This window comes from Nipponia nippon, unplaced genomic scaffold (assembly GCF_047370975.1).
Source record: "Nipponia nippon isolate SJK-2023a ecotype South Korea unplaced genomic scaffold, ASM4737097v1 scaffold_24, whole genome shotgun sequence".
NCBI classification, from domain to species: Eukaryota; Metazoa; Chordata; class Aves; order Pelecaniformes; family Threskiornithidae; genus Nipponia; species Nipponia nippon.
This window is the reverse complement of record NW_028262341.1, coordinates 7,430,783-7,454,958: the sequence shown is the minus strand read 5'-3', so window position 1 is coordinate 7,454,958 and position 24,176 is coordinate 7,430,783. Positions and strand designations below refer to the sequence as shown.

Below are 24,176 nucleotides of genomic sequence, written 5' to 3'. Positions count from 1 at the left end.
AGGACGATGAGTGGCAATTGACACCCATAACTGCCATTCCCACCATTTCAGTCTTATGTTTGTAGGTTCCCATTTACTCTACTGAGCTGTCATAGATCTCAGCTTTGCAGTCTGCCTTTGCTGTAATGCATTATGCTGTCATGCTCTGTTTAAATAAAATATCTCACTCATAAGATGAAGACGCCAAATTTTCAAAGCAGGGCAAAATGGATGAAGCTGCAAAGATGTCTGAACTCCCGCTGTGCCCATATTTTAAGGCACTTGCATCTACAGAGAAGATTCTTCCACAGTTATTTGCATATGCTCTGTGTTCATTTGCAAATGCAAACTACAGATCTGTGCAGAGTGATTTGTCTAGGAAAGGAAAATAACAGGAGGAAAAGCAGTCCAGCAATCCAAATTACCCAGGAAGCTGCTTATACCTGAGTGGGGGGAGGAGAAAGAATAGAAAAGTTGAAAGAAATTGTAAACTGTTATGTATGACCAGCCTGATTAAGATAGGGTCGTAACAAAAATATGTTCAAAGAGCAATGGAAGATAGGAGAAGTCTTCAAAAGATTCAGATAAATTTGGAGCGGCTAAACATTGGAAGGCTTTTTTGATGTTCCAAGCTATACAGGATTCATTTCTTCACAGGCTTTTTTTTTCCCCCTTTTTTTTTTAAATCCATGAAATGATGCATTACACACTTCTATTTGACATTAGTTCAGGTTGACTTCTTTAAGTGGCTGTTTGCTTGTACCATTTGCCATACTGGATAAATCCAGTGGTCCACAGCTGATGCCTTCTCTCTGGTAGTCAGCAATAGGTGCTTTAGGGAAAGAAACCCTGACATTTGGAATACCTTATTCTCTAACCTTCAGCGTCAGAAGTTGGTTTAACTTTGCCTTCAGGGGTAAAACAAAACATTCCATTCAAAATTTTTTGTTTTCCATGAAAATACTGACTTTAATAACCCTGAGTGTTCTCAGTAGTCACATCAATGCCTGGCCCTATTCTGAAACCTTCATTAGTCTTTTCAGTACTTTGTGGCTGTGAATCCCATAGGCTTTTCTGTGCACTGTGTGAAAAAATTACTTCTTAATGCCAGTTTTCAAAGTGACACCTTTCAGTGTCCTTTAACAGTCACCTCTTGTTCTGCATAGAACTAAGAAGTATGTATGTATCGATCACCTTTGGAGTAAAGTAGGGTGAATATGTATTCATGCATACCTAACCGTAGCACTGTGCTATGATATTTCTCTGGTGCTGCCATGGAAATCAAATGATTAAGAAGCTCCATTTTACAAAGGACTGAACTGAGAGTTCCCGCACAGCGATGTGTTGCTAAAAATAGCCTTCTGCCAGGCAGATACATGTATGTGTCTGAAATTACTTTGGGCTTTGCCCTTTGGTTTTGTGGGATGGATGATGGGAGCAAGCATGTGCAAGAATAGGAAAGAGTTTATGCAAGAGGACATAACTGGAGTGTGCTTAGGGAAATACCACTGCAGTCATCAGATCCCTGAGCTGACTTACACAAGCAGGATTTTTGGACATCACAAAGACAAGACAGCGTTTTTCTTTTTTTCGTGAACTGTTTTCATCAGCGTGTTGTCAGTGTTCTTGTTTTCTTCTTTATTACATTGTTTATCTGCAGAGTTGGCTTTGTCTTCTTCTGTGGAAAATATCTGTACACTATTCTCTGCATTCCCAGTATCTCATTATGTGTTGCAAGCTAGCACCCGGAGCTTGCAGTCATTTCCACACAGGCAGATATTTGCTCACAGTGCTCTGGTATGAGAGAATCCCACAATTCTGAGCCAACTGAAAAATGAGTATTCAAAATGTTAGGAGTGTAAGCCTATCTGGGGTAAGTGCTGATTTTAGTACCTGAGGCACAGGATATACCTTGATTCTTTTCCCAGCTTTGTGAGTGATAGTGGAGTAGCAGTGGTTAAGCGGATTAACTCCTTTGTCTGTTTTTGCCACTAATTAATATAAAATAATAAAGCCCAGCTTTATCTCAGAGGTATTATGAGTCTTAGAGGCCAGCCGTTTGGGAAAAGAGTTATGCTTACAGTCTGGTTTTTTCCTGCTTGATAGTATAAAAAAAGAACAAGACACTGATCTGCAAGGGCAAGGTTGGTTTTTTGCTTTTTTTTTTAATACAACCACCACATTTTGCCTGCTGTGCTTTGGAAAAATCCCCACTTTGTGGAAAATACTAGAAAATGAGTACTCATAATTCACCAACTGCCAGTAATGGTGCAGCTGCTGTAGTACTAACTTGCCAAGTTCAAGACAACCCAGACATTTTTATTGCTTGAAAACACAGGCTGAATCCTGACTGCTGTGGCTCTTATATTGCTGCTGTTGCTGGGAGAGCCATGCTATAGTGGGAATTTTGCCAGACTTCTGCTATTTCTATCCTCCTCCAGCACTGGACAGTGGTAGCAATCCTACCGCAGAGGTAGGGATTTGCAGAGCAAGAGATCCAGTGCAGATGAACTGCTGTCTGCCACTGAATTTTAAGTACCACTGAGATCAGGATTGCTCTGAGGAAGATTAGATCATGCAGTTCCTAATAAAATGTTAATGGCTAGATATCTCTAGCATCTCTGGATTGCTCACAATAGAAAAAACGTGGTAGTAAGACAACAGTGAGATTTTTTTGTGGTGAAGATTGAAAAGCTAGTGAAGTAGCAGTGTCACAACCTTAATGACTGTGAGGACAAAGTGTTTTAGTCAGAACATTCAGAACTACATCTTTGAGCTAAAACTCTTAGAACTCTTAAAGATAAAAGTAATGTTGATAAAACCTATTTAATTTTAGTGACCTGCTAGCAGTTTGAGAACTCTTTGTTACAGATTTAACAGAAAGGAAGAGTCAAGCAAGAGCTCAATGCAATAAGAAAAAGCAGGAACAGTAAGCAAAACATCATCTTCTTGGCTCTCTGTAGAAAGAGAGAAAGAAGTAAATAAGAGGCAACCAAGATTTTAAGACGGGTTTTTTTAATGTTTGTAGAGAGCACTGAGCTCTGCAAGCAAAGGGTAAGTGTACTGTTTCACACTGACATGAACTGTCCTGAGTATTACTTACATGAACAGCAGTAGGCTATGGTTGCAATAGTTATGGATTGATTTTGTTGGAAACTTTACAAGCAGTTGACAAAGACAAAGAAGAGAGAACAGAAAGTAAATCCAGTCTGCTTGTTTTTTTCTGTTAAGGTATACGTATGCTGGATGGAATAGTCACCGATGCTATTGAAGCCAGCTCAATTGGTTTCAATCCAGAACATGTGGATATTTACAGTGCAAGCTGGGGCCCTAATGATGATGGTAAAACTGTGGAGGGACCCGGGAGACTGGCACAGAAGGCTTTTGAGTATGGGATTAAACAGGTATGATACTTAAGAGACAGTTACAATAAAATGTGGCAGAGAACAGAATTTTAAAATGGTTGGTATCAGGGAAGAAATCAAAATGGTTTGTGCTGTCTTTGCTCAAACATATTTGAAAAGGAGGAGATAGATTTTAATAGTACAGGTCAGAGAAATTACCAGCCAGAATAGGACTTTTAAAAAAGCACCATTAGAGCTTTCTGAGCTGGTTTTAAACTACCATTCTCTGCAGATAAGCTTTCTTTTTCCATCCTTACTTTTGCTGCCTTTGTCTTGCCCTACCCCCACCTTCTCTGCTGCTTGTTTTGCACTGAACAGTAATTGGATTTCTGCACTGAAAGCCTATAAAATTTAATATGGAATTTCTGCTTTGTGAATATTTTGCTGTGTGAAATAGTGATGCATTTTAGCACCCTGTGGATGGGCTTGTATTATGTGAATTGCATTAGTTTATAAATTGGTGCGTATCATGATCCAATTAAAATGAAGATAGTAAAAATGCATGATGAAGAGTATTGGAAACAATGTAGTATAGTGAGGAAGACTGAATCAGAGACAGGAGAGGAGAGAAATGGAGGAAAGCTTGAAGGACAGAAGCAAAGAGAAAGAGGACTTTGGAAAAAGGGCAGTTAACATTGGCAGACAGAAGGAGAGAAGAAGAAAGAAGAGTCTGACAGCTGACAAACATTCCCTGAGGGAAGAATGGAGACTAAGAGGAGTGGGCTGGTGATAACCAGAGATCTAAGTCCATAGGTAGGTAGCAAGAGAAGAGGGAGAATTAAAGACAATAATTAGGGTACCAATGTTCAGTGGTCTTACTCTGAAAAAAGCAGGTTATTTGGTGAAGAATGTATCTTTTTTTTACAACTTGTTTTATTTCTTAAGGGGAGCAAATTTACCCATTAATTTGTCAGGCTTCCTTTTGCAAGGATCTGGATGGTCTCCATTCTGCTTAAAGTTAGCCAGAGTTGGGGTTGCCAGTGACTTTCATCCCTGATGCCTTCATTGCTGCCCTGGTAAAGCACTTAAATATATGCTTAGCCTTAAGCATCTGAGAGGCATTAGTAGCAATCTAAGTGAAATCAAAGCAGGTGTTTACAAATACCAGTGCTTTTCTGGACTGCAGCCTTTATTCTCAAAGGAAGAAACTATATCATTTTCTGTAATTGACATGGCTTGTCCTTCCCATTTTAGCAGTTGTATCACAAAGAGTACAGCTTACTTTACTTTACTTTTAATGTTTTAAGTTCTGCAAATGTCTTAGCACTTGCATGAACAACTTCAGATCTCATCTGAATAGGATGATAAAAATCTGTATTTCAACTGCTGTTTCCAGTGAATGTACATATATTAATAATGAACAACATATGAACTTTTGCTCTTCACATGAAACAGATCTTTTTGCTCTGAAGCACTAGTACAGCTTAAGACTGGGTAGGGTGATACGTGCTTCCTCTATGACAGCTGTGATGGTTTACGTGCTGTCTGCTGTCAGCGTCAGTTGTTAGCTGCTGCTCCCTCATGACGTGCTGGAGACCAGAGCAGGGAATGAATGTGGTTATGTCTGGAGACTGGTGGTGCTGGCCCACAGATTTGTAAGAGAAGAGAGGGTTGTCAGTCAGATGTGCTTGCTGGTTCACTGTGTTTAAGCAAGTGAATGCTAACCGTGAAAGGCTTCCTTACAAAAAATAAATTGGAAAAGTCATACCATGTACATCATTCATACTGCTTACCCGTACCTCTGTGATTACAGGAAAAGCAAGTGAAATAAACCCTGATAAACTTGCCGTTTCTTAAAAAAAAATAGGCATTTTTCCTAGAAATGTTCAGGACCAAAACCTCAGCATGTGGGAAAACTTACCTGTTGAGCACAGACTCTGTTTTTAACTTAAAAACCTGTTCTGAGGAAAGTTGCTGTACCTGGAACACTAAACCTAGACCAGTCAAACTGAGATGTTACTGTAGGGTGTGAAGTAGGATACCTCAAGTAGCTGGTTTCTTCTGTCTCTGTCTCCTCCAGTGCTTGTGGAAAATTGTCCTTTTCTACCTGAAAATGTTTGATATATTAGGCTTTGGCAGGGGGAGGAGTTGTTAAGAATACATTACAGAGACTGAAATATCTTTGATAACCACCCATTTCCATTTTCTCTAGGGCCGAAATGGGAAAGGCTCCATTTTCGTATGGGCTTCTGGGAACGGAGGCCGTCAGGGTGACAACTGTGACTGTGATGGTTACACTGATAGTATCTACACTATCTCCATTAGCAGTGCTTCTCAGCAAGGCCTTTCTCCCTGGTATGCAGAGAAGTGCTCTTCAACTCTGGCCACAGCATACAGCAGTGGGGATTATACTGACCAAAGAATTGTAGGTTGTTTTTACCAGATTCAGAACAAACATAGAAATGTATTATATGTGCAAATAACAAGTGAGAGCTCTTAAATGCTTGGTTTCAAGTGCCTGCTTTATGTTACATGTTACATGCTTGGTGCTTTTGCCTTGAAAAACTGAGGGATTTGTAATCCAAAAAGTGATTGTGTTCCTGGAACATCTTCTGTTGTAAAGCAATGGCTAAACAAAATCATTGTGTCAATACAGTTAAATGAGCATTCTGAATTTGTTTGCTGTTTGTGTATGATAGAGGTCTCTGCATGAAGTTTGATGTGGTCCTGTTCTTCAGAAAGGGCAGATGAAGAGAGATTCAGAGTAAAAGAAAAAAGAACACGTGAAGTTAGTGTACCATATGAGTCAGTACCTCTGATAACCTTGCCATTAGCTTTTGTAAGATTGTCAGCCCCCAAGTTCTCACTTACGACAGCAACAATAGTGCTTCCAAACCTGTAAAAGGTACTCAGCAAGCAGGCAGAGCAATCTGTGTGCCTTCATTAACTGTGCAAGAAATAACTTTCGCTGAAGAAAATTGCTGTGATAAAATAACGCTGAAGTACCTATAATTTCTGTTCAGCCCTGGTGGATGCTAATTTTACAATAAACTACATTGATGGGGATTAAAACAATGTCATTCCAAGTTAGCCAGGAGATCAGTCCTTCCTAAGTGGCTTCTCTTCATAGCTGAGGTGTAGATACATGGGCAGATGAGTTTGGTATTTAAGTTCCGAATAAAGCACGTGTTTCATTGCAAATTATAGTTCTTCTGCTGAAGAGAGAGCAGAACACCAATACTAATCCTATGAGTAATTTTCTAGCAAGCAGTAATTTTAAATGTTCTAGGCCCAACACAATGATCTGTTTTTATGATTCACCAGTAAGCCTGAAACACTTATTGTGAAACCTTAGAATAAAATAAGATATTCAGTGTGGGAGTATTTTGTTCCAACACAAAGCGTTTTGATACAAAAATTATAGTTGAAGTAAAAAGAGTGGATTGAAATACGAACGGATTTAAACATCCATCACTTTTTCTGCTTGTGAGGAATGTATTAATATACACCAAGTAAAGGATACATGGTTATGTTTGTGAGTGTGGATATGACTGTATTTACAACTGTTTATTCATGCAATCTGGTGGGTTTTTTTTTGTTTTTTCTGTCAGACAAGTGCTGATCTTCACAATGAATGTACAGAGACTCACACTGGCACCTCTGCATCTGCACCTCTGGCAGCAGGAATTTTTGCTCTAGCGCTGGAAGCAAAGTAAGATGTCACACAATTATCTTTGAAACTCCTCTGTCTCAGCCACCCTGCCATCTTCCCTGAAATGTTGTCTGTTTGACAGTGGCACCATCTCGTGCTGCAGCTCCACTTTTTGTCAGTCAGACTTGCTCAGCCTGATGACAAAAATAAGCAGCTACTTGCCTGAACACCTTCCTGGCAAAGCAGAACCAATGTAAGTAAAACATGACGACTGAGGAATTTTAGTCCATTTCGTGCATTGACAACAATTGTTTACTGAGTTCTGGTCAATTGCACTTAAAAGCAGTGAGGCTGCACATGTATCAGGAGAACATAATTTGAAGATAATAGGTTGCAGGAGTTTAAATTAAGTCTTCGGTCAATTTACAGAACCTTTTCTGCCAATGATGAGATATAAAATGGAAGGTACCCAAGCTTGACTGTCAGAGCAGGCAGGGAGCAGGCAGGTTCAGGTCCTGTAGGGCTGGTAGTCAGAATGTATGACTTAGAGAGGGTAAAAAAGAACAGGACAGGACAGGACAATGGCTTTTTCACAGAAAACACTTCAGGCATTAGGGCGTAGGCTTAGTACTTGAATGGTGTAGGTTCATGTTCTATTGCACACTTCATTGATGATGTAAGCCAAGATACTTAAGGCCATATTTTAAAGGGTAGAGTTAATCACAGATAGAATCAAATACCCAATGAATTTTCAAAGTCCAGGTCCCATAAAGACTGGTGGGCAATACTAGTTTTGCTAGTTAACTTTACATGTCTGAATAATTTTGAAGAATTGGACTCTCATCTTGCTAGATACGCATTCTTCATTTACACAGAAGTCTTGTCTACCTGGAGAAGTATTGTGAGGATAAGCATGTGACATGCTCTCTATTTTAAAATAATGAGGTGCCGTATACATTCAAAGCATGTTCTGTTGCAGACTAATAATTGAGAAAAAAATTATAGATAGCCCTGAAACAAGTAACCAGGAGCATTTTCTCAACAGCCCAAATCTAACATGGAGGGATATGCAGCACTTGGTAGTGTGGACGTCAGAATATGATCCACTGGCTGGAAATCCAGGATGGAAAAAGAATGGAGCGGGACTGATGGTCAACAGCCGATTTGGGTTTGGACTACTCAATGCCAATGCGTTGGTAGATTTAGCTGATCCCAAAAGATGGAAAGGTGTACCAGAAAAGAGAGAATGTATCGTTAAAGACAAAAGCTTTGAACCAAGGTAAGAATTTGCATTAGCGGTAGCTAAGCTTATGTCTATATTAGTAAAGCCTGAAGGATAGTATTCTGCACAGATTGCTCTGAACCAGACTCAGAGATTTCGTCTGATTCATTTGGTTTCGCCTTACTGTATTCCTCAGGGGCAGGCAAGCAGCGTTGGTTTGCTTGCCTTTTTTTAGTGTAAGACTGATGGAAATTACTAGCATGAAGCCTTAACAAAAAATAAGATGATTATGTCTGCTTGTGCAACCAGCGTATGGACGGATGATAGTGTGAGACTAAACCCTATCAGATAAGATATGAGTGTTTAGACTGCTATCAGAAGATGAATAAAAAGATACCAAAGTCTCCCAGGGATTTTTTTAAAAAAGCATCTGTAATCAGTCTTAGCAATTTTTCTCCTGTGATAGGCATAGTATATGTTGAAATCAAGGTGATATATTGAGCTTTAGTCACCTCCATAGCATGTCTTTTATGAAACAGAAGTGTCTCAAAGGCTCACTGAAAAGGCTTAGCAGCCACATTCACAAGTGCTCCCAGCATAGTGAGCCTAAACTGAGCTCAACATACAGGTAAGTTACAATTAGTCACTAAGCTGGTTAATCAATAAAGATATCTAGACCGTTTTTGCTTCTACTTGTTCACTTATGGATTTATTTAGAAAAATTACAGCTATTTCAAAGATCGAAATTGTACTGTGTGAGTGCACCAAATATCTGTCTGTAGAAACATATTACTGTGTTTTGGAGTGTCACTGCGTGGTAACCTTATTATTTACGCTATTTCACTATCAATTTGCTTTTATGAGCGCTCTCCTTTCCACAGAGTGCTGATCCAGTACTGATGTATGTAATACTTGCAGTTTATGTATTTTATTGCAGCCCTTTATGTTACATTATAAAACCAAAGATGCCAAGATTTTGAGTTTAGAATTATTTATGTGGCAATTTAGATACCCCTTTCTCATTAGAATTAATGGAAATTGTGCAGAGAAAACTAGGCACAGTAGCTCTCTGTAGAGAGAATGTACAGAAGATGTAAGCTTTTTTTTCTTGAGATGGCATTGACTACAAAGGGTTAAAATGGCTGTGCTGCTGCAGTATTTTAACTCCATAACAGCTCTTCTGGATATTTGAATGAGAGAACTAAGTATAAGTCTGATAGACTCCTGTGATGTAGCTGACAGCAAAGACTGTTTTTTTATAGTCTCGGTGTTGACAGAAACCTTTGATTATCAAACTTGCTTGCTTGCTTGCTTCCAGGGTGTGTTGCACAAGTCTGTCTTATGCAGTGCCTATCATTTGGTCCACTTCAGTATTATCTGTGCTTCCAGAACTTCCCATGGTTTTTACTGGAGCATTCAAAAAAAAAAAAAGAATGTAGAATTTGTCTTCTTTCTTTCTCGTCATTCTGAAACGGGTATTAAATGCGTCATTTGCACTTCACATAATGATCCAGAATCAAAAGTTTCTGTGAGTAATCAAAGAACTCCTGTAATTTTGCCAGATTATTAAGAGCAAATGAGGAAGTCATCATTGAAATTCCCACAAAAGCCTGCGAGGGCCAAGAAAACTCCATTGCATCTCTCGAGCATGTGCAGCTTGAGGCAACAATTGAGTATTCCCGTAGAGGTGATCTTCACGTCACTCTGGTATCTCCATCAGGTACAGGAGGCAAAGACACACTTTGTTTGTGTTGCTGTAGTGTGTAACATTTATTTCATTAAAAACCACCTCTGAGTTCTTCAGTGGTTTAAAAAGAGCTAAATATATTGTAGGACAAATCTAGTCACCTCCAACAGGTGAGTGTGAGGACAAAGCATCTTGGGGACTAGAGAACTGGTTCTCTGAAACCTCTTTCCAGTCTTCATGTGTTCTGGGTTATTTTTGTGAGAAGAGGTTTGAAAATCATACTTCAGAAAACGAAGGCACTGTTCCTAATATGTTTTCATTCCAGCAACAGGACCTATAAAAACTGAGAGTTCCTGGCAGACAACAAATTATAGTTCAATAGTGCTTATCAGCCTTACTGTGATTTAAGAAGCTAATGCAAAACAGGGTATCTGACTCCATAGATTTCATGTAACTGTGTCTCCCCATTGGTGTATTTAAAAACACAGTGTCTTGTTAGGCATCTTAATACAACTACACTAAATGTGCTAGAATATGGCAAGCTGTCTTGACAATGCCCTGAAATAACACCATAAGGAGAAAAAAAAAAAAAAGAAAGAATGAGTATAAACAACTTCGTAGAGAGTGAGATCTTTTAGATCAACTGATATTATTAGAAAAAACAGACAAGCTTTCAGGTATGAATTTAAACATCAGGCTCATCTAATTTACTGATGTTAAAGGCTAATCTAGTAATTCACAGAGCCTTGTTGATGTCATTATTGCAGGACCTCACTAGACAGCAGGGTTAAAATACTGTACATACAGTGTATTTCCAAACCTACCTTGTCTGGGATTCCTTTTAAGCCTAACCTTAATTCTTCATTTTCTGAGTTTACCTTTTGTCTTATGGGAGCAATGTTGCTCTGAGGTGTTTTAGCCTTGACTCTTGATGGTATTTTTAAATTTAATTCTGTCTTAGATAAGTTTTGGTTTGGGAGTAAATATATGGGCAGTCTCTAGGTGCATCACGGAAATGACAGCAACAGTATCTCTCTTTCTACTTTTATAGAGGTATTACCCTCCCAAGACACTGTTCTGTTGCTATTATGTAGGAAGCATGGCTTCATCTTAGAAAAACACCCCTTTTTGAAAGACTGATGACAGTAATATGTTCTTCATCTTTTTATGTGTTTCTCTGGGTTTAGTTGAGGTAGCAGTAGCCAAGGTCTGCTGCCTCCACTATTGCGTCATGTTATCATGGTTAAACAGTTCTTTCCCTTAGTTCTTGCTGTTTTTCCACCTTCCTGCAAAACAGGACTACCAAATGTATGTCATTCCTTTTCTATATTTATGGTGTTACCTTTAAATATATTTATAGCTTGTGATCAGGCTCCCTGGGGCTTCTCTGCTCCTTATTATGTAAATATAGCTCCCTTACTCTCTCCTTATAGGCAAATAAGCACAACAAATTTCATACTGTGCAGTAGAATCTGTTTTGCTGTAGAAATACTTTGTGAACTGCAGCATTTTTGTAATAATAATAACAATGCAAATGCTTTTCACCCTGTTGGAGTTCCAGGCTGTAACAATTTACATCCACTCACCAAAAAAAAAAAAAAACCACAGTGATGAATTGAGGATAAGGCTTTGGTTGCACAGTACTGTGTGAGCTGGTTTGCCTTCAAAACTTCTATCTCAGAAGTTTCTTGAACTGTTCATCAGTAGAAGATACTGTTTGTGTCTGACCTCTGTTTCTTATGCTGCTTCATGTGCATCCACTACTTTTTTCTGTTAGAGATTGAACACGAAGCAAGATGTACCTTTTTAGCATGACCTAATGTGATAGTTTTTATGCTCTTAAATACTGCTGTGAAAACAATTATGTTTCCCATTCCAGAAGCCACTGTTAAATAGTGCATTTTCCAGGTTACCTATGCAGTAGATAGTGTGCAAGCTGAGCAATATGAAAAGTAAAAGTGGACATGTGTGAACAGTCACTATTGTTGACCTTGCACTAACACAGGGACCACCACTGTCTTACTGGCTGAGAGAGAGAGAGATAAATCTCCCAATGGCTTTAAGAACTGGGACTTCATGTCTGTTCACACATGGGGAGAGAATCCAACAGGCACCTGGGTTTTAAGAATAACTGATGTGGTAAGTATGTCTGTATGTTAACTAGCTATGTTTGGAAGCTAACACAGATAAAATGATCTCTAACCACTACCAAGCATGTTGAATAGTGAGTTGTCTGGTTAAATATGCTACAACAAGAGTTTATTTACACTAAATATCCATCTGGATTAAAGATTAAAGAAAAAAAGATAGGGTCAGATTTTCTTGTTCTTTACATAAATGCGAAGGACCATCCTCATTTCACTGACATGTACTTGTCAAAAAAATTTCATGCCTATGTTTTTCACCCATTATATGTCACTGAAAGAAATCACTTAATATAATTTTCTGTGATTCATGGAGTGAAATATGTAACCCAATTAACAGATGATTAACTGCAAATTAGTTTTTTCTGCAGAAAAGAACACAGGATAGATCTAGTCTTCTCTTAGTGCATGTGCATAATTTTCATTAATTCAAAACCTTTCGAATTAATGAATTTTGGTGACCTCAGAGAGCTATTCTGATGTATACCTTTCCCTAACTTCGTTCTTAGAGTAATTACTGCTGAACAACGTCTAAGGATTAAAGCCAAGAAATCTACAGATATGAAATAAGTTTACTAAAACCACCGGGGGATATGGATTATAACAGCGAGACACCAGAATAAAGCTGCTTGATAGGCAACTGAAAAATCATTCTCTTCAAAGAGAGAGTGAGCAAGCGCACTCATCTCTGGAGAATTTCATTGAAGTTGTCTGTTAATAAGCTTGTCATTAGGGGTCAGATCCTGCCAGAAACTGAGTGCTTCCTATCAGATGCTGAGCCTCCAACCCCTATTGGCCTCAAATTGTAAACAGGAGGATAATGCCAAGTACTAAGCAGATGGCCACGGCAGTAGAAGTAAATGTTATTATCAACAGTGTAGTGTTAATACTGCAGGCTTATAGATAACCCCATGGTTACAGATATCCTGCTCTTTGTAATTAATATAATGCATTTTTTGGAACAAAGTTAAGACGAGCATTTTTTTTGTAATTATCTCTCATTTTCCATTTTCAAATGAAACTTAAAATAAACTAAGCTTTTAGTCCTCAAGAGGTAATGCGCTCTTTCCTGTGTTTGTAGGGTTTTGTGATTCCTGAAATAAGTTTTCACATTAATGACCGTAACTGGAATCACAGATTCCCATGCAGGGTTACTCATAATTTAGTTGTCATGTAAGTTGTGTATGTAAACTTTGGTATAGACTTCTGTTAGAAAAGAAGAGCTTCAGCAGCTATCTTCAGTCACTAAATGACTGAGCAAAAATTCTGAAAGAAGCTTTGGTAAAATAAAGTTTCAGTGTTCGCTGTACTTGTCTCTTCCACTTTCTACTATTTAAATACTGCTGCCAAAACTAATGGACAAAGTGGTTGTTACTCACTTCCACAAGCTGTGCTTCAGATTGCTATTGTACACCACTACAGAATATTATTCCAAATTATTATTCCGATGTCAACTTTTCCAAGGAAATTGCGAAGGAATGGTTTAGTGAACAAATACTAATATCACAAACTACTACTTCAGTAATTTTTAGCGTTCTGTGCTATGACAAAATTCCATTGATGCTTACGTGATTAATTAATATGTTGCATCAAAATGTGAATATTTGGAGTAGTTAAGCCATTGTATTAAATCCTTCTTTCTGATATATCCTGTTTCTAATATATCAGTCTTCTGGTGCTTATAAATCATTGTCTAAATTTAGTTGTTGAAAGCCTAATTTCTTCTAGTCACTTCTGTTTACTTTACGATCAAGTGTCCTGTTTCCTCTTCTTATGTCCTGAGAACCTACGCTAATGCTATGCTTGTCCTTTAGTCCAGAAGAATACAAAATGAAGGAAGGATTGTAAATTGGAAATTGATTTTGCATGGCACTGCTACCCAGCCTGAACATATGAAGCAGCCACGTGTATACACATCCTACAATGCTGTGCAAAATGACAGAAGAGGAGTGGAGAAGATGACGGACTTTGTAGAGGTAGTGTTACATTCATTTTTTTCCTTAGTATTTTTCAATTTATTAGAAAATGGTATTTTTTCCTAGTAAGAAGACACATGTTCATTCTGTATTCATTTCATCTAGCCTCTGACCACATCTGAGTTGTATACTGTAATTTTCTCCATGTCAACAACTGGTATTTTTATTAGTTTCTGTTTTCATATGCCAATATCTAAGTTTTTATGATGCTAAGAGGATATTGCTACTAAAGCAGTGAACTAGACAGCTAATGCAGTTGAGTGGTATAAGGAGGGAGGAATACACTTCTGACAGACACACTAAATTTATGTAATTCTAGTGAGAACAAGTGTTGCATCCAAAAGGAGCTTTGCCTGCTGGAGTGCTTCCAGGGAGCTTAGAAGGAAGTTAGTAACAGAAGACATGACAAAAGTCAGGGACTTGCTGATCAGAGGGTTCGGTTAAGTGGATCTGTTGCTGCTAGGTCCTTTGTCACCCCTTCTTTACTTTTCAGGTAGAGTGCTCTAAAGATAACCCAGGCTTCTGAGAGTGACAGTGGGTTTCTGGATGCATGGGATGGTAGTATTGTACATTTTCACAATACTTGATTATGTCAATACCCTTGGAACACTTTATTAATCACATCACATCAATTTGTCTCCTCATTAAGTAATTAGAATGTCCATAAAGTATAGAGAGATTAACCTTCCTCAGGCAGGTTATGAAGGAGAAGATTGAGGGAAACGTGATTACAGTCTTTAAATACATCAAATAAGTGTCTGCAGGTGTGGCAGCCATGTGCAAGAAAATAAATTGGAAGAAAATAAAAGTGAATTCAGGAGGTACTGTAGGAGAAGACTGGCGGACATAGTAAAAACCAGATGAAGGCAAAATGAGTATTCAGTCAGAAAGACAATCCTAGTGTAAATGAGGAAGCTATGCAGCCACCTAGTGCTGTGCCAGTATGGGAGGCGTAGTAGACACTGTTGACACAAAATCATGCCTATCATTGACTTGTCTGTACATCTGTATCCGGCATTAGCCTTCCAAGGTTTCCAGGATATATGTCATGGCCACCCATTAGCCATACTTCACTGTCTTTTCTCAGGTGAGATCATCTACAGAGAAGGTTAAATGGAAGCACTGGTTTAGTCCTTTTCACAAGGGTATGTGGCACAATTGGACCTGTCGTCACCACGGCGTATAATTCCTTCAGTTAGACTGCTGAGGAGCTGTCTTCCATAGTACAACCAAAAATATCTCTTAAGACTGGGGCAAATCCTACTATAAAATGTCATGTTGTATCCTGCCAGTGTGGAATCTGAATTTATAACTTCCTACGTCGTGGGGGGATTTGATATTTTATACAATACCGTCCTTTTGATAGTCTGTTTTGGTATAATGGTCTAGTTCTTTTCTAGATACTAAGTGGCTCCTGAATGAAAAAAATAGCATCTACCCACACATAGATGGAAATCACTAATCAGAGCAAATCTTAATCCAGTCAGTTTTTCATTGACACGTAACCTTTTTTATGCTAATCTCTATTCTAGGACCATACCACACAGGAGAACCTGAGTGAAAAACCCAAAGTCACAGAAGATACCAGTAGTAGCAGTGACAAAGCAGAAGATAAAATCCCATCAGAGGCTATGCTACATTTACTGCAAAGTGCTTTTAGCAGACAGATGTCTCAGAAGCGATTGCCAAAGAAGACTGCAAGTGAGAAGTTAAATATTCCATATGAACACTTCTATCAAGCCCTCGAAAAATTAAACAAGCACTCCCAGTTGAGAGACTCAGAAGAAAGTCTCTACAGTGACTACGTTGATCTTTTTTACAATGCCAAACCATACAAGCATAGAGATGATAGACTGCTGCAAGCCTTGGTTGATATTATAAATGAAGGAAACTAAACTATAGATTATGGCACTGAGTTGGAAATATTCATTCTCCCCACCCCACCTGTAGTTTTTTTTCTGAAGTCTGTTGTACGCTCTAGTTGTGTGATTGCTGCTTTGATTGCTTCATATTTAATACAAATATCAAGGAAGGGAAAAAACGGGTGTGGGAGGATAAGGCAGTAAACTGATGCTTTTTAGTAATAGCTTTTTTTCAAAGCCTTTCCTCATTACCATCAGAGTATATTTGCCCCCTCAGGCATGAAATGCAATAGTATTCCCCTGAAAACCCTAATGCTCTATTTTAAATAATTTTCCTGTTACTTATTCTTCCACCCTATTCACTTAGCATGCAGTAGGATTCAAAAGCTGAACTACCAAGCAGTTTTGAACCGAACTGCCAAAGCTGTGGGGAGATACTCTCATCCCTGGTTTTGTAATGAATATTGCAGTCTTTCTTATATTTGGCATTTATTCCAGATTTAATACTTGCAGCCAGTGCTGCTTCCATCATAGGTTTTTTATTCCTTCTCCAAACAGCAATGTTCCCTTACCCTTCTGTTCTCCCATAAAGGAGCAGCTGGGCAGCTGGAGTTGGATCGGAGCATCAGTAAAGACTGATGAAGTTATTCACGATTTAGACTACAGACAGACATACACTAACATAAAAGAGCCCCAAATGAGGCATCCCAGGCCATGGGATGGCGTTCTCACCACCTAACTTTTGCTACCTAAGTGAAGTGCCTGAATTATGAGCCTGGTCTTTCTAGGCTGTATGTAGTTAATGAAGACAGAGGCTGCTATAGATAGCACTTCAGAGCACTTGGCTAGTCTTCACACTAGTTCTGAGTTACCTGATGGAGTACTGATCTATTTGTATTGACTATATGAGCTTTAGGGGATCAACTTCCTACCTATGGAACCTCAGTTACATTTCTCAAGTTAAATAATATAAATGCCTTCTGAGATGCCTGTCTGCAGTGGTCAGGACAACAAAGCTGAGATCACTTTGCCCTTTCCTTGAACTGTGACCAAAGTGGAATAGAAAGGATAACTGTACCAGCAAAGTCCACTTAAAGACTGGATCTTGGAGTATCTGTGGTAGATTGTAACATTTCCCAAATATCTAGGGAATTAAGGCAAAATGGATGGGGAGAGGGATGAGATTAAAAAAAATACCCTGAGAAGGGACTCAGAAATGGAGGGAAAGAGTGCATGGGATGTGGAGGAGGGACAGGAATAGAAGGAAGGAGAATGTGGGAAAGGAGGAAACGGAGGTGGCTGTCAGAAAGCCATAAGGGCGGGCAGCTCCCGAACATTAGCAATATACTAGACAGTTTTCCACACATACCTCTTTAAAGTCAGAGTCAAGTTTGACATATTATTTTGCTTTTCATAATATAAAAAAAAAAAAAAAATGCAGTGTTGGATGCTCAGAAATTGGAGGGGATCTAGAACAAGGAAATGAAGATTCCCTGGGGATAGCATTCTCATTGCAGTGCTGAAGATAATCCAAACAAGTGCTGACTGGTTTTTACTTCTCTTTCATCTACTATAGAAATGTGTTTTCCAGACATTCTAGAAATATTTGATTCTCCTTCACTGTCTATTCTTTAAAATGATGCAAATGTCTCTAAGAAAGGAATTCAGCATTTTGCTCATAATTCATCAGTTTGGACAGAGATTTTTCAAACTTCACACTGAATTCTGTAATTTAAAGGTAAATCTATTTACTGTAACAGTACTTAAGTCTTCTTTGATGGAAAAAGGGACTGCTTAAAGACAACTTTGAAAATTGTCTTACCAAACTTAAGATTTAAAAATCTCTGCTTATTCATTCTTTGTGATGGTTTCATGCCTGTCTTGGGCTTAGTCTGCTCTTTTGCCAGCTTTAAATAGATTGAGCTTAGTTGATTTGAAGAATTCTTCCGTATTTCTAGTTCATACTTCAAAGATAACAGCTCCACCATTGGATGTCTCTTTTACATTGAATCACTCCCTCTCTACTAAGAAATTTGCTTAGAATGAGAAGTGATTAAAAAAATCCCTGCACGTGGTCCAAATCAGAAAGCTTTCATGTGCTGTCCCTTCAACACACAAGCTTTCTGGCACTATGTAACTACTGAACAAGCAAAACATAAAAATTCCTGATTGTTGCTATTGCAGAGTGAGAGCACTAACTTATTTCCACTAATGTTTAATTTTCAGAACTAGGAGTTAATCTCCAAAGTAAATATTCCCATCTGGTGAGGTAGGACCACTTTTAGTCCCATGCAATGAAGGTCAGAGGCTGGTTCCCTCAGATAACAGCAATTTTACCCACTCCTCATTCAGGTATGTTACAGCAAGGAAAATACTAGCAACACTCAGTCAGCCCTTGAAAGATGTTTTCAGATTAAACGAGTGGAAAACATAGGACCCTCCTTTGTTTTAAGATCAGTTCCCATGTTGTAGCCAAAGTTTCGTTAGAGGACAAGTTTAAAATCTCTCTTGTGAATGTTTCCAACCCAGAGTAGATTGTACAGGAGTAAATTATTTTTATTGTTAGTCTTTCCTTGGTGCCTGTGTGGGTTTTGTGAAAAATGTAAAAGGAAAAAACAATGTTTTCTCTCAGAATTTTAAATTATATTTTCATTACAGGTATTTATAATATAGCAAAGATTTTATTGAACAGACAGAATTTTAAAAGGCATAATAAATTATATTAAAGAACCAGATTTTTCTTGGGAAAGAGACAATTTCATCCAATAAAGGTATTTTTTAAAAGGCATGTTCCAACAGCAACTGCAACATGTATGTGATGTGATGTTAAAATTTGTCTACTAGTAGCATAATACAGTGTGTTAGCAGAGCTCAGAGTGTGTGGTCTTAACATTTGTAAAGAAAACAGAAAGATAAAGTGAATGACTTCATTGACTTAAAGGGACCGGGAAATATAGTTTAGAATTAAAAATAATGGCTTGAGGAAGTAACAGGGGGTTGGGTGGAGAAAATGTGTAATTTATTGAAAATGAAGACTTGCAGAGGATTTCTTCACCAGGAACGCTGGAGTGCTTACTTTTCACAACTGCAGCCGAAGTTAAGATTTGCTGCGGACATCAGTGACGGCAGCACTGTCTGTAATTCAGACCCGGTGGCTCTGAATTACAAAATTCTGCCTATTTCACATACAGATGTGTGTGTTAGAAGTGGTATAATGAAATAATACAGCAGAATGAGACAGGGAGTCAAATGAAATATACAGGTCTTCACTTCCTTGCATCAAAACAGCAGCAGTTAAAATATTTGTCATTTTTTTCCACCCCACTACTCACGTTTCAAGCCAGTATAGAAACAAGTCCTTATATACCCTTCTATACTGGAAATATTTGTGGAGAACTGCTTTCTAGGGGTAGCCGTTTGCTGGTCCGTACTGAGGAGTGGGCTCTGTGGGCCATGTAGCCATGCACCCAATTTGGGGTGGTCCCTGGCCTGCTCTAACCTATGCTGAAGCCCAAACGTGACCAGAAAGATGCAGCCATCTCCCTGAAACCACCATCTCCCACTGTTAGGCTGAAGGACATCATGTTTGAGCAAACACTGTGGAGACGAATGAGTCTGCTTTCCAAAGCTTTAACTTCTTGAGGATCATACTTATACTCAGATTTAGTTTGCTTCTCAAGTCTCAACTAACTGCTGCTCAGTTAACAAAACCTGCTTTGTCAAATTCTGTAAGGATAATTAAAACTTTTTTTTGTGCTTTCCATCAGCTACATTTCCATAGCAGAAATACCTTTAGTAAATGTGCATAGAAAACAGATTTCTGAAGTAGCATAAAAAAAGAAATCTAAGTCTACATCTAAGACTTCAAGCAATGTTAACTAGCTTCCACACCAAACAATGGATTTTCTCTCAAGTTGGCTTGCTTTTTAGATGTCAGGCTGCATTTGAACTTTCTAGCTTTAGCTGTTTTGAGTTATCCAAGCAGAGTTTCTGATCAGTCATATCCTGTAGCTCCAAACTTGGAAATTTAGTTTTCAAAAGAAGTGTCCTCTTTCTTACTTCTCCCAAAATCATTTCAGTCTGAAAACAATCATAAGCATTTTCAGTAAAAAGAAAATTATTTTAAGAGAGAAAAGAGGACTTTACAAATACAATACTAGAATGAACTTAGTATCAGAAATTAGGAGCGGAGGTAGTCTGTTCATGAAAACAGCACATTCACAGGAAGCGCAAACATCTGAAGGTTACAAGCTTTTACCTATCTTACCTGCAGATCACACCGTGGAGGTGACAGCCACGCTTAACTCCATGTGCATCAGAGCAACAGGAGGAGCAGCGCTGTCCCTCCTTCTGCAACAGTAACTCAAGCTCTACCACTGCAATTTTCCAAACATTACAAACCAAAGGAAAGCTAGCTCCCAAAATAGTTCAGCTCTGACAATATAGTTAAAAATTACAGGAAAAAAAATGGTCCTTATTATGCAACACCACTTTTGTGTTTATGCAGATACAAAATATCTGCGCAGCCTAAAACCTTTCTGTTTGATCAAATCCTTCCTTTCAGAAGTCCATTTCCAGAGCTCCTAGGAACCATGCCATTCACAGCAACATTTTAGGAAGGGACAACTCTAGAAATGTGTATTTTGCTCTGAATCAATTACTCAGCTAGCTAATATTTCTGGCTGCAGACTGGAAAGGCTCAAACTCTAACCCTACCGCACACTAGTAGAGATTATTTCAGTAAACATTTTTCTGTTTAATGACACAAATGCTCATTAAAAATATTGCTTCTCTTACTGCAATTTATGAGGATAATGTAACCAGAAAGAATGAGAAGTTTTGTTTCCAGCAACACAGTAAATGCCCAGTGGAAAAAAATAGGTCAGATATGTTCCAAGTTCCACTAAGATACAAGAGAAAAATAAATAGATAATATGTGAATATGGGTAGTTATCAGGAAAACATATCTTAATGGTTATATAATTTCAGCTATTTGACTACCTCCAATCAAATGTAGATGAGCATATCTCTTTCTTTCTGTGTCATATTCTTTCCCTAAAACAAATGAATTGGTTGCTGTTACATGTACCATTTTGTTTGACTATGCCCATGTTATCAGTCAGTGTTTCAAATCATAAACATGCAGCATAATGCAGTGCCATATATTCTGATAAGGAAATGCACTTAGAACTAAGGACGTGCAGCTTTGCATACACTGACCCACAAAGTGCTCATGTGAAACAGACCTGTAAAGGTTAGACAAAGAGGAGAGCCATATGCCAGCTCCATTAGACCTAGCCAATTAGTCCTGCACTTCAGAATAGCAATGGTGTGATGCAGAGCATTGCAAACCTCCAGGAAGTCAAGGTAATGTTCTGTACCACAGTTCAATAGGGAAGTCAGTTACCTTTGTGCTAATTCACAGTTTGTGAGGGACATATTAAAAACTGAGGATGTAGAAAAAACTTGTAGCTATTAGTTTCTCCTCTTTTACACTGTATTTCAGTTACCCTGCTTTAGAGTGGTGCACCATACTTGAATGAAACTTTTCATAGAATCATAGAATGAACCACAGAATCATAGAACGGCTTGGGCTGGAATGGACCTTCAAGAGCATCTGACTCCAGCCCCCCTGCCATGGGCGGGGATGCCACCCCCCAGACCAGGCTGCTCAGGGCCCCGTCCAACCTGGCCTTGAACACTGCCAAGGACGGGGCGCCCACAACCTCTCTGGGCAACCTGTGCCAGTGTCTCACCACCCTCTGAGTAAAGGATTTTTTCCTAACATCTAATCTAAATCTCCCCCCTTTCAGTTTGAAACCGTTCCCCCTTGTCCTATCCCTATCTGTCCTTACAAAGAGTCTCTCCCCCTCTTTTATATAAGCCCCCTTTAAGTATTGGAAGGCCACTATAAGGTCTCCCCGGAGCCCTCTCTTCTCCAGGCTGAACAACCCCAGCTCCTTCAGCCTGTCTTCATAGCAGAGGTGCTCCAGCCCTCTGATCATCTTTGTGGCCTCCTCTGGACCCGTTCCAAAAGGCCCACCTCTTTCTTGTGCTGAGGGCTCCAGAGCTGGATGCAGTACTCAAATTTTCTGAAAATACTCATTTTCTGAAAATACCTGTAGATATTAAAAACACTGCTTAACCAGTGACTTACATCAGGCTGCCTGAAGCCAATGCAATTCATTGCCTATACCTTTACATGAAAAAAATGTACATACATGTTTACATGACTCCATGTAAGCTCTCTTTAATGGCAGAACACAGCAACTCTTAGCAGAAACAACAAGAAGGAAGAAAATGCAGCACTAATTTGCTATAAATGAGTTTAAAGTTAAATTTCAGCTCAGATTTTGTGTCAAAGTAGTATTGATAATGGAGGTTGTTTTGGAGGGCAGCAGAGCAGGAAGGGAGATTTGTTCATTTGATAATCCTTTTAACAGCTGAGGTGCATTTTGCCAAAGAATTCTGTATTTCTGCAGTTGCACTAATGCAAAAATAACCCTACTCTTATGATGTAAAAAATAGCCATAACTCTGGAGGGAGCTTTGAACAGTTTAGACAGCTAAGTAATGCTGGCTTTGTAAGGCAACAGGGAAGTATTGTATCACGCACTGTAAATGCTGGATCTTGTGTCTCTTGTGAAAACACTGCAGTCAAAATTCCTTCATGGCTTTGAGCATCGAATTTGAAATTCTTTAGGGAAGGGTATTCATAGTAGTCTGAATATTTCTTTAGATTTCCTTTAAAGTTAATAGAAATGGTCCTCTTTAGAGCATCTATAGGATTCAGAGGTTGTTCTGAATCACAGTATAGACGAGACTGTCTCACAGGGTACATAGCAGCTCACTTCTGAATCACACACCTAATTCAGGTGCAGAATTTACATGTCTAAAGTTAGGCAGTGTGAATGCTGTCCTCATCTCTTTCCCCCTCTTGCTCCTGGTCTGGTGCTGAGCTGTGCTGAGCACACATGGGCGCAGCTGCTCAGTGCTTTTGAAGAGCTAGGCTGAAGCTGTTCAGCATCCGTTCAGGCCATGGGACTCTCCAGGCCAGTGGTTGCTACAGAACATTTACAAGGATCTCCCATTTCAGTCCAAGATTGCTCTCTATAAAGACCATGTGTGACCCCCAGGCTTGAAGAAAACCAACTCAGAAAGTAATGGGCATTCTTCAGTTTAGCAAGTCATTTAAGCACATGCTGCAGGTGATGTAAAACTATTAAACATGTGCTTAATATTCTCTGCCTGCTTAAACCACTCTCCTGTCCTGTTTAAGCGTGTGTATGGGATCAAGTACCGGACTGAGCACTGGGCTGAATCCGAAAGGATTGCTCCTCCAGGGTACCCCTGCACAGAGTAAGGGGATGTGATGTTAAAGTTCTGCTTAGTTATTGCAAATGTCTGCTTGCAATTCTATATTAAATGTCGTGAGTCATGCCTGGATTTCCATGCAGTGTACAACTGAGTTTTCATGAGTTGCTTACATCGCAGTGTACTGGGTCTCAACCTAGTGAATCACTTTCCCTCGGGGAAGTGCATATTCTTCATCAGGGAAAAAACACTTACAGAGCCCCAGGCAAGCCCTGAATGTTTGGAGACCTGACTTCCATACAGGTTAACTTCACGTTATTACTAAACATTTCAGATGTTTGGGCATTTCGAACCTGTGTGACCTTAGTCTTCTTATGAAGTTCTGAGAATGCTATCCATTTAATAAGAAGCCAGACCATAGTGTATTATAATAATTTAGTTTCATATTACAGTGCTGTACAAATGCATTGGGATTGAAGAACAGTCTGAAGACAGATGTGCTGTTACTTACTTTGACATAAATTTTGACTAACTCTGCTGTCCTTATAGGCTCACTTCAAATGTTCTCATGTACCTGAGAAATGAAACTAGCTGAAAATAACTTGAGTGGTGTGTTATTCCATAGCAGTGGAAAGGAAGAGAAAAGAAAGAGATGACAGGTTGGAAAGAGACCCAGACAAGAAAGAGTGAATTTTGTGCTTTTCCATTCTCTTTATTCAAGCAGTTTTCAGTTGCATTACCCTGGCTTCAAAGGACAAATTTTAAAGATCTTTCTGCTGCTCATGCTGATGAGTCAGATATGGTTTGTTTTGTAACAAAATTCATTGCTTTCTTGATCTCTCATGTCTCCATTTCCTACCAGAATTCTAATTATAAAATCCAAAGCCCAGCATTTCCAGATATTCAAGGTTCACCAGCTCTGCAGTTTGTGTTAATCAGCTCAGTTCCTTGACTTCACCCCTGTAATTTTATTCCAACTGAGAGCCTAAGCCATTAT

The 24,176-nt window shown here is 38.9% G+C and overlaps 1 protein-coding gene across 2 annotated transcripts in view; it reads left to right on the top strand.

Annotated features, from left to right (window-relative positions):
- PCSK1 (proprotein convertase subtilisin/kexin type 1) overlaps positions 1–18,740 on the top strand; it is a 29,273-nt gene extending 10,533 nt beyond the window's left edge. For both annotated transcript variants that reach the window (XM_087761370.1, XM_087761371.1), the window contains 8 exons: positions 3,211–3,383; positions 5,536–5,748; positions 6,935–7,035; positions 8,021–8,254; positions 9,760–9,917; positions 11,890–12,023; positions 13,843–14,004; positions 15,537–18,740. In XM_087761370.1, the coding sequence (XP_087617496.1) occupies positions 3,211–3,383; positions 5,536–5,748; positions 6,935–7,035; positions 8,021–8,254; positions 9,760–9,917; positions 11,890–12,023; positions 13,843–14,004; positions 15,537–15,899 (1,538 nt within the window). In that variant the 3' untranslated portion in view covers positions 15,900–18,740. The remainder of the gene's footprint in view (positions 1–3,210; positions 3,384–5,535; positions 5,749–6,934; positions 7,036–8,020; positions 8,255–9,759; positions 9,918–11,889; positions 12,024–13,842; positions 14,005–15,536) is intronic.
- Positions 18,741–24,176: the final 5,436 nt, after the last annotated feature.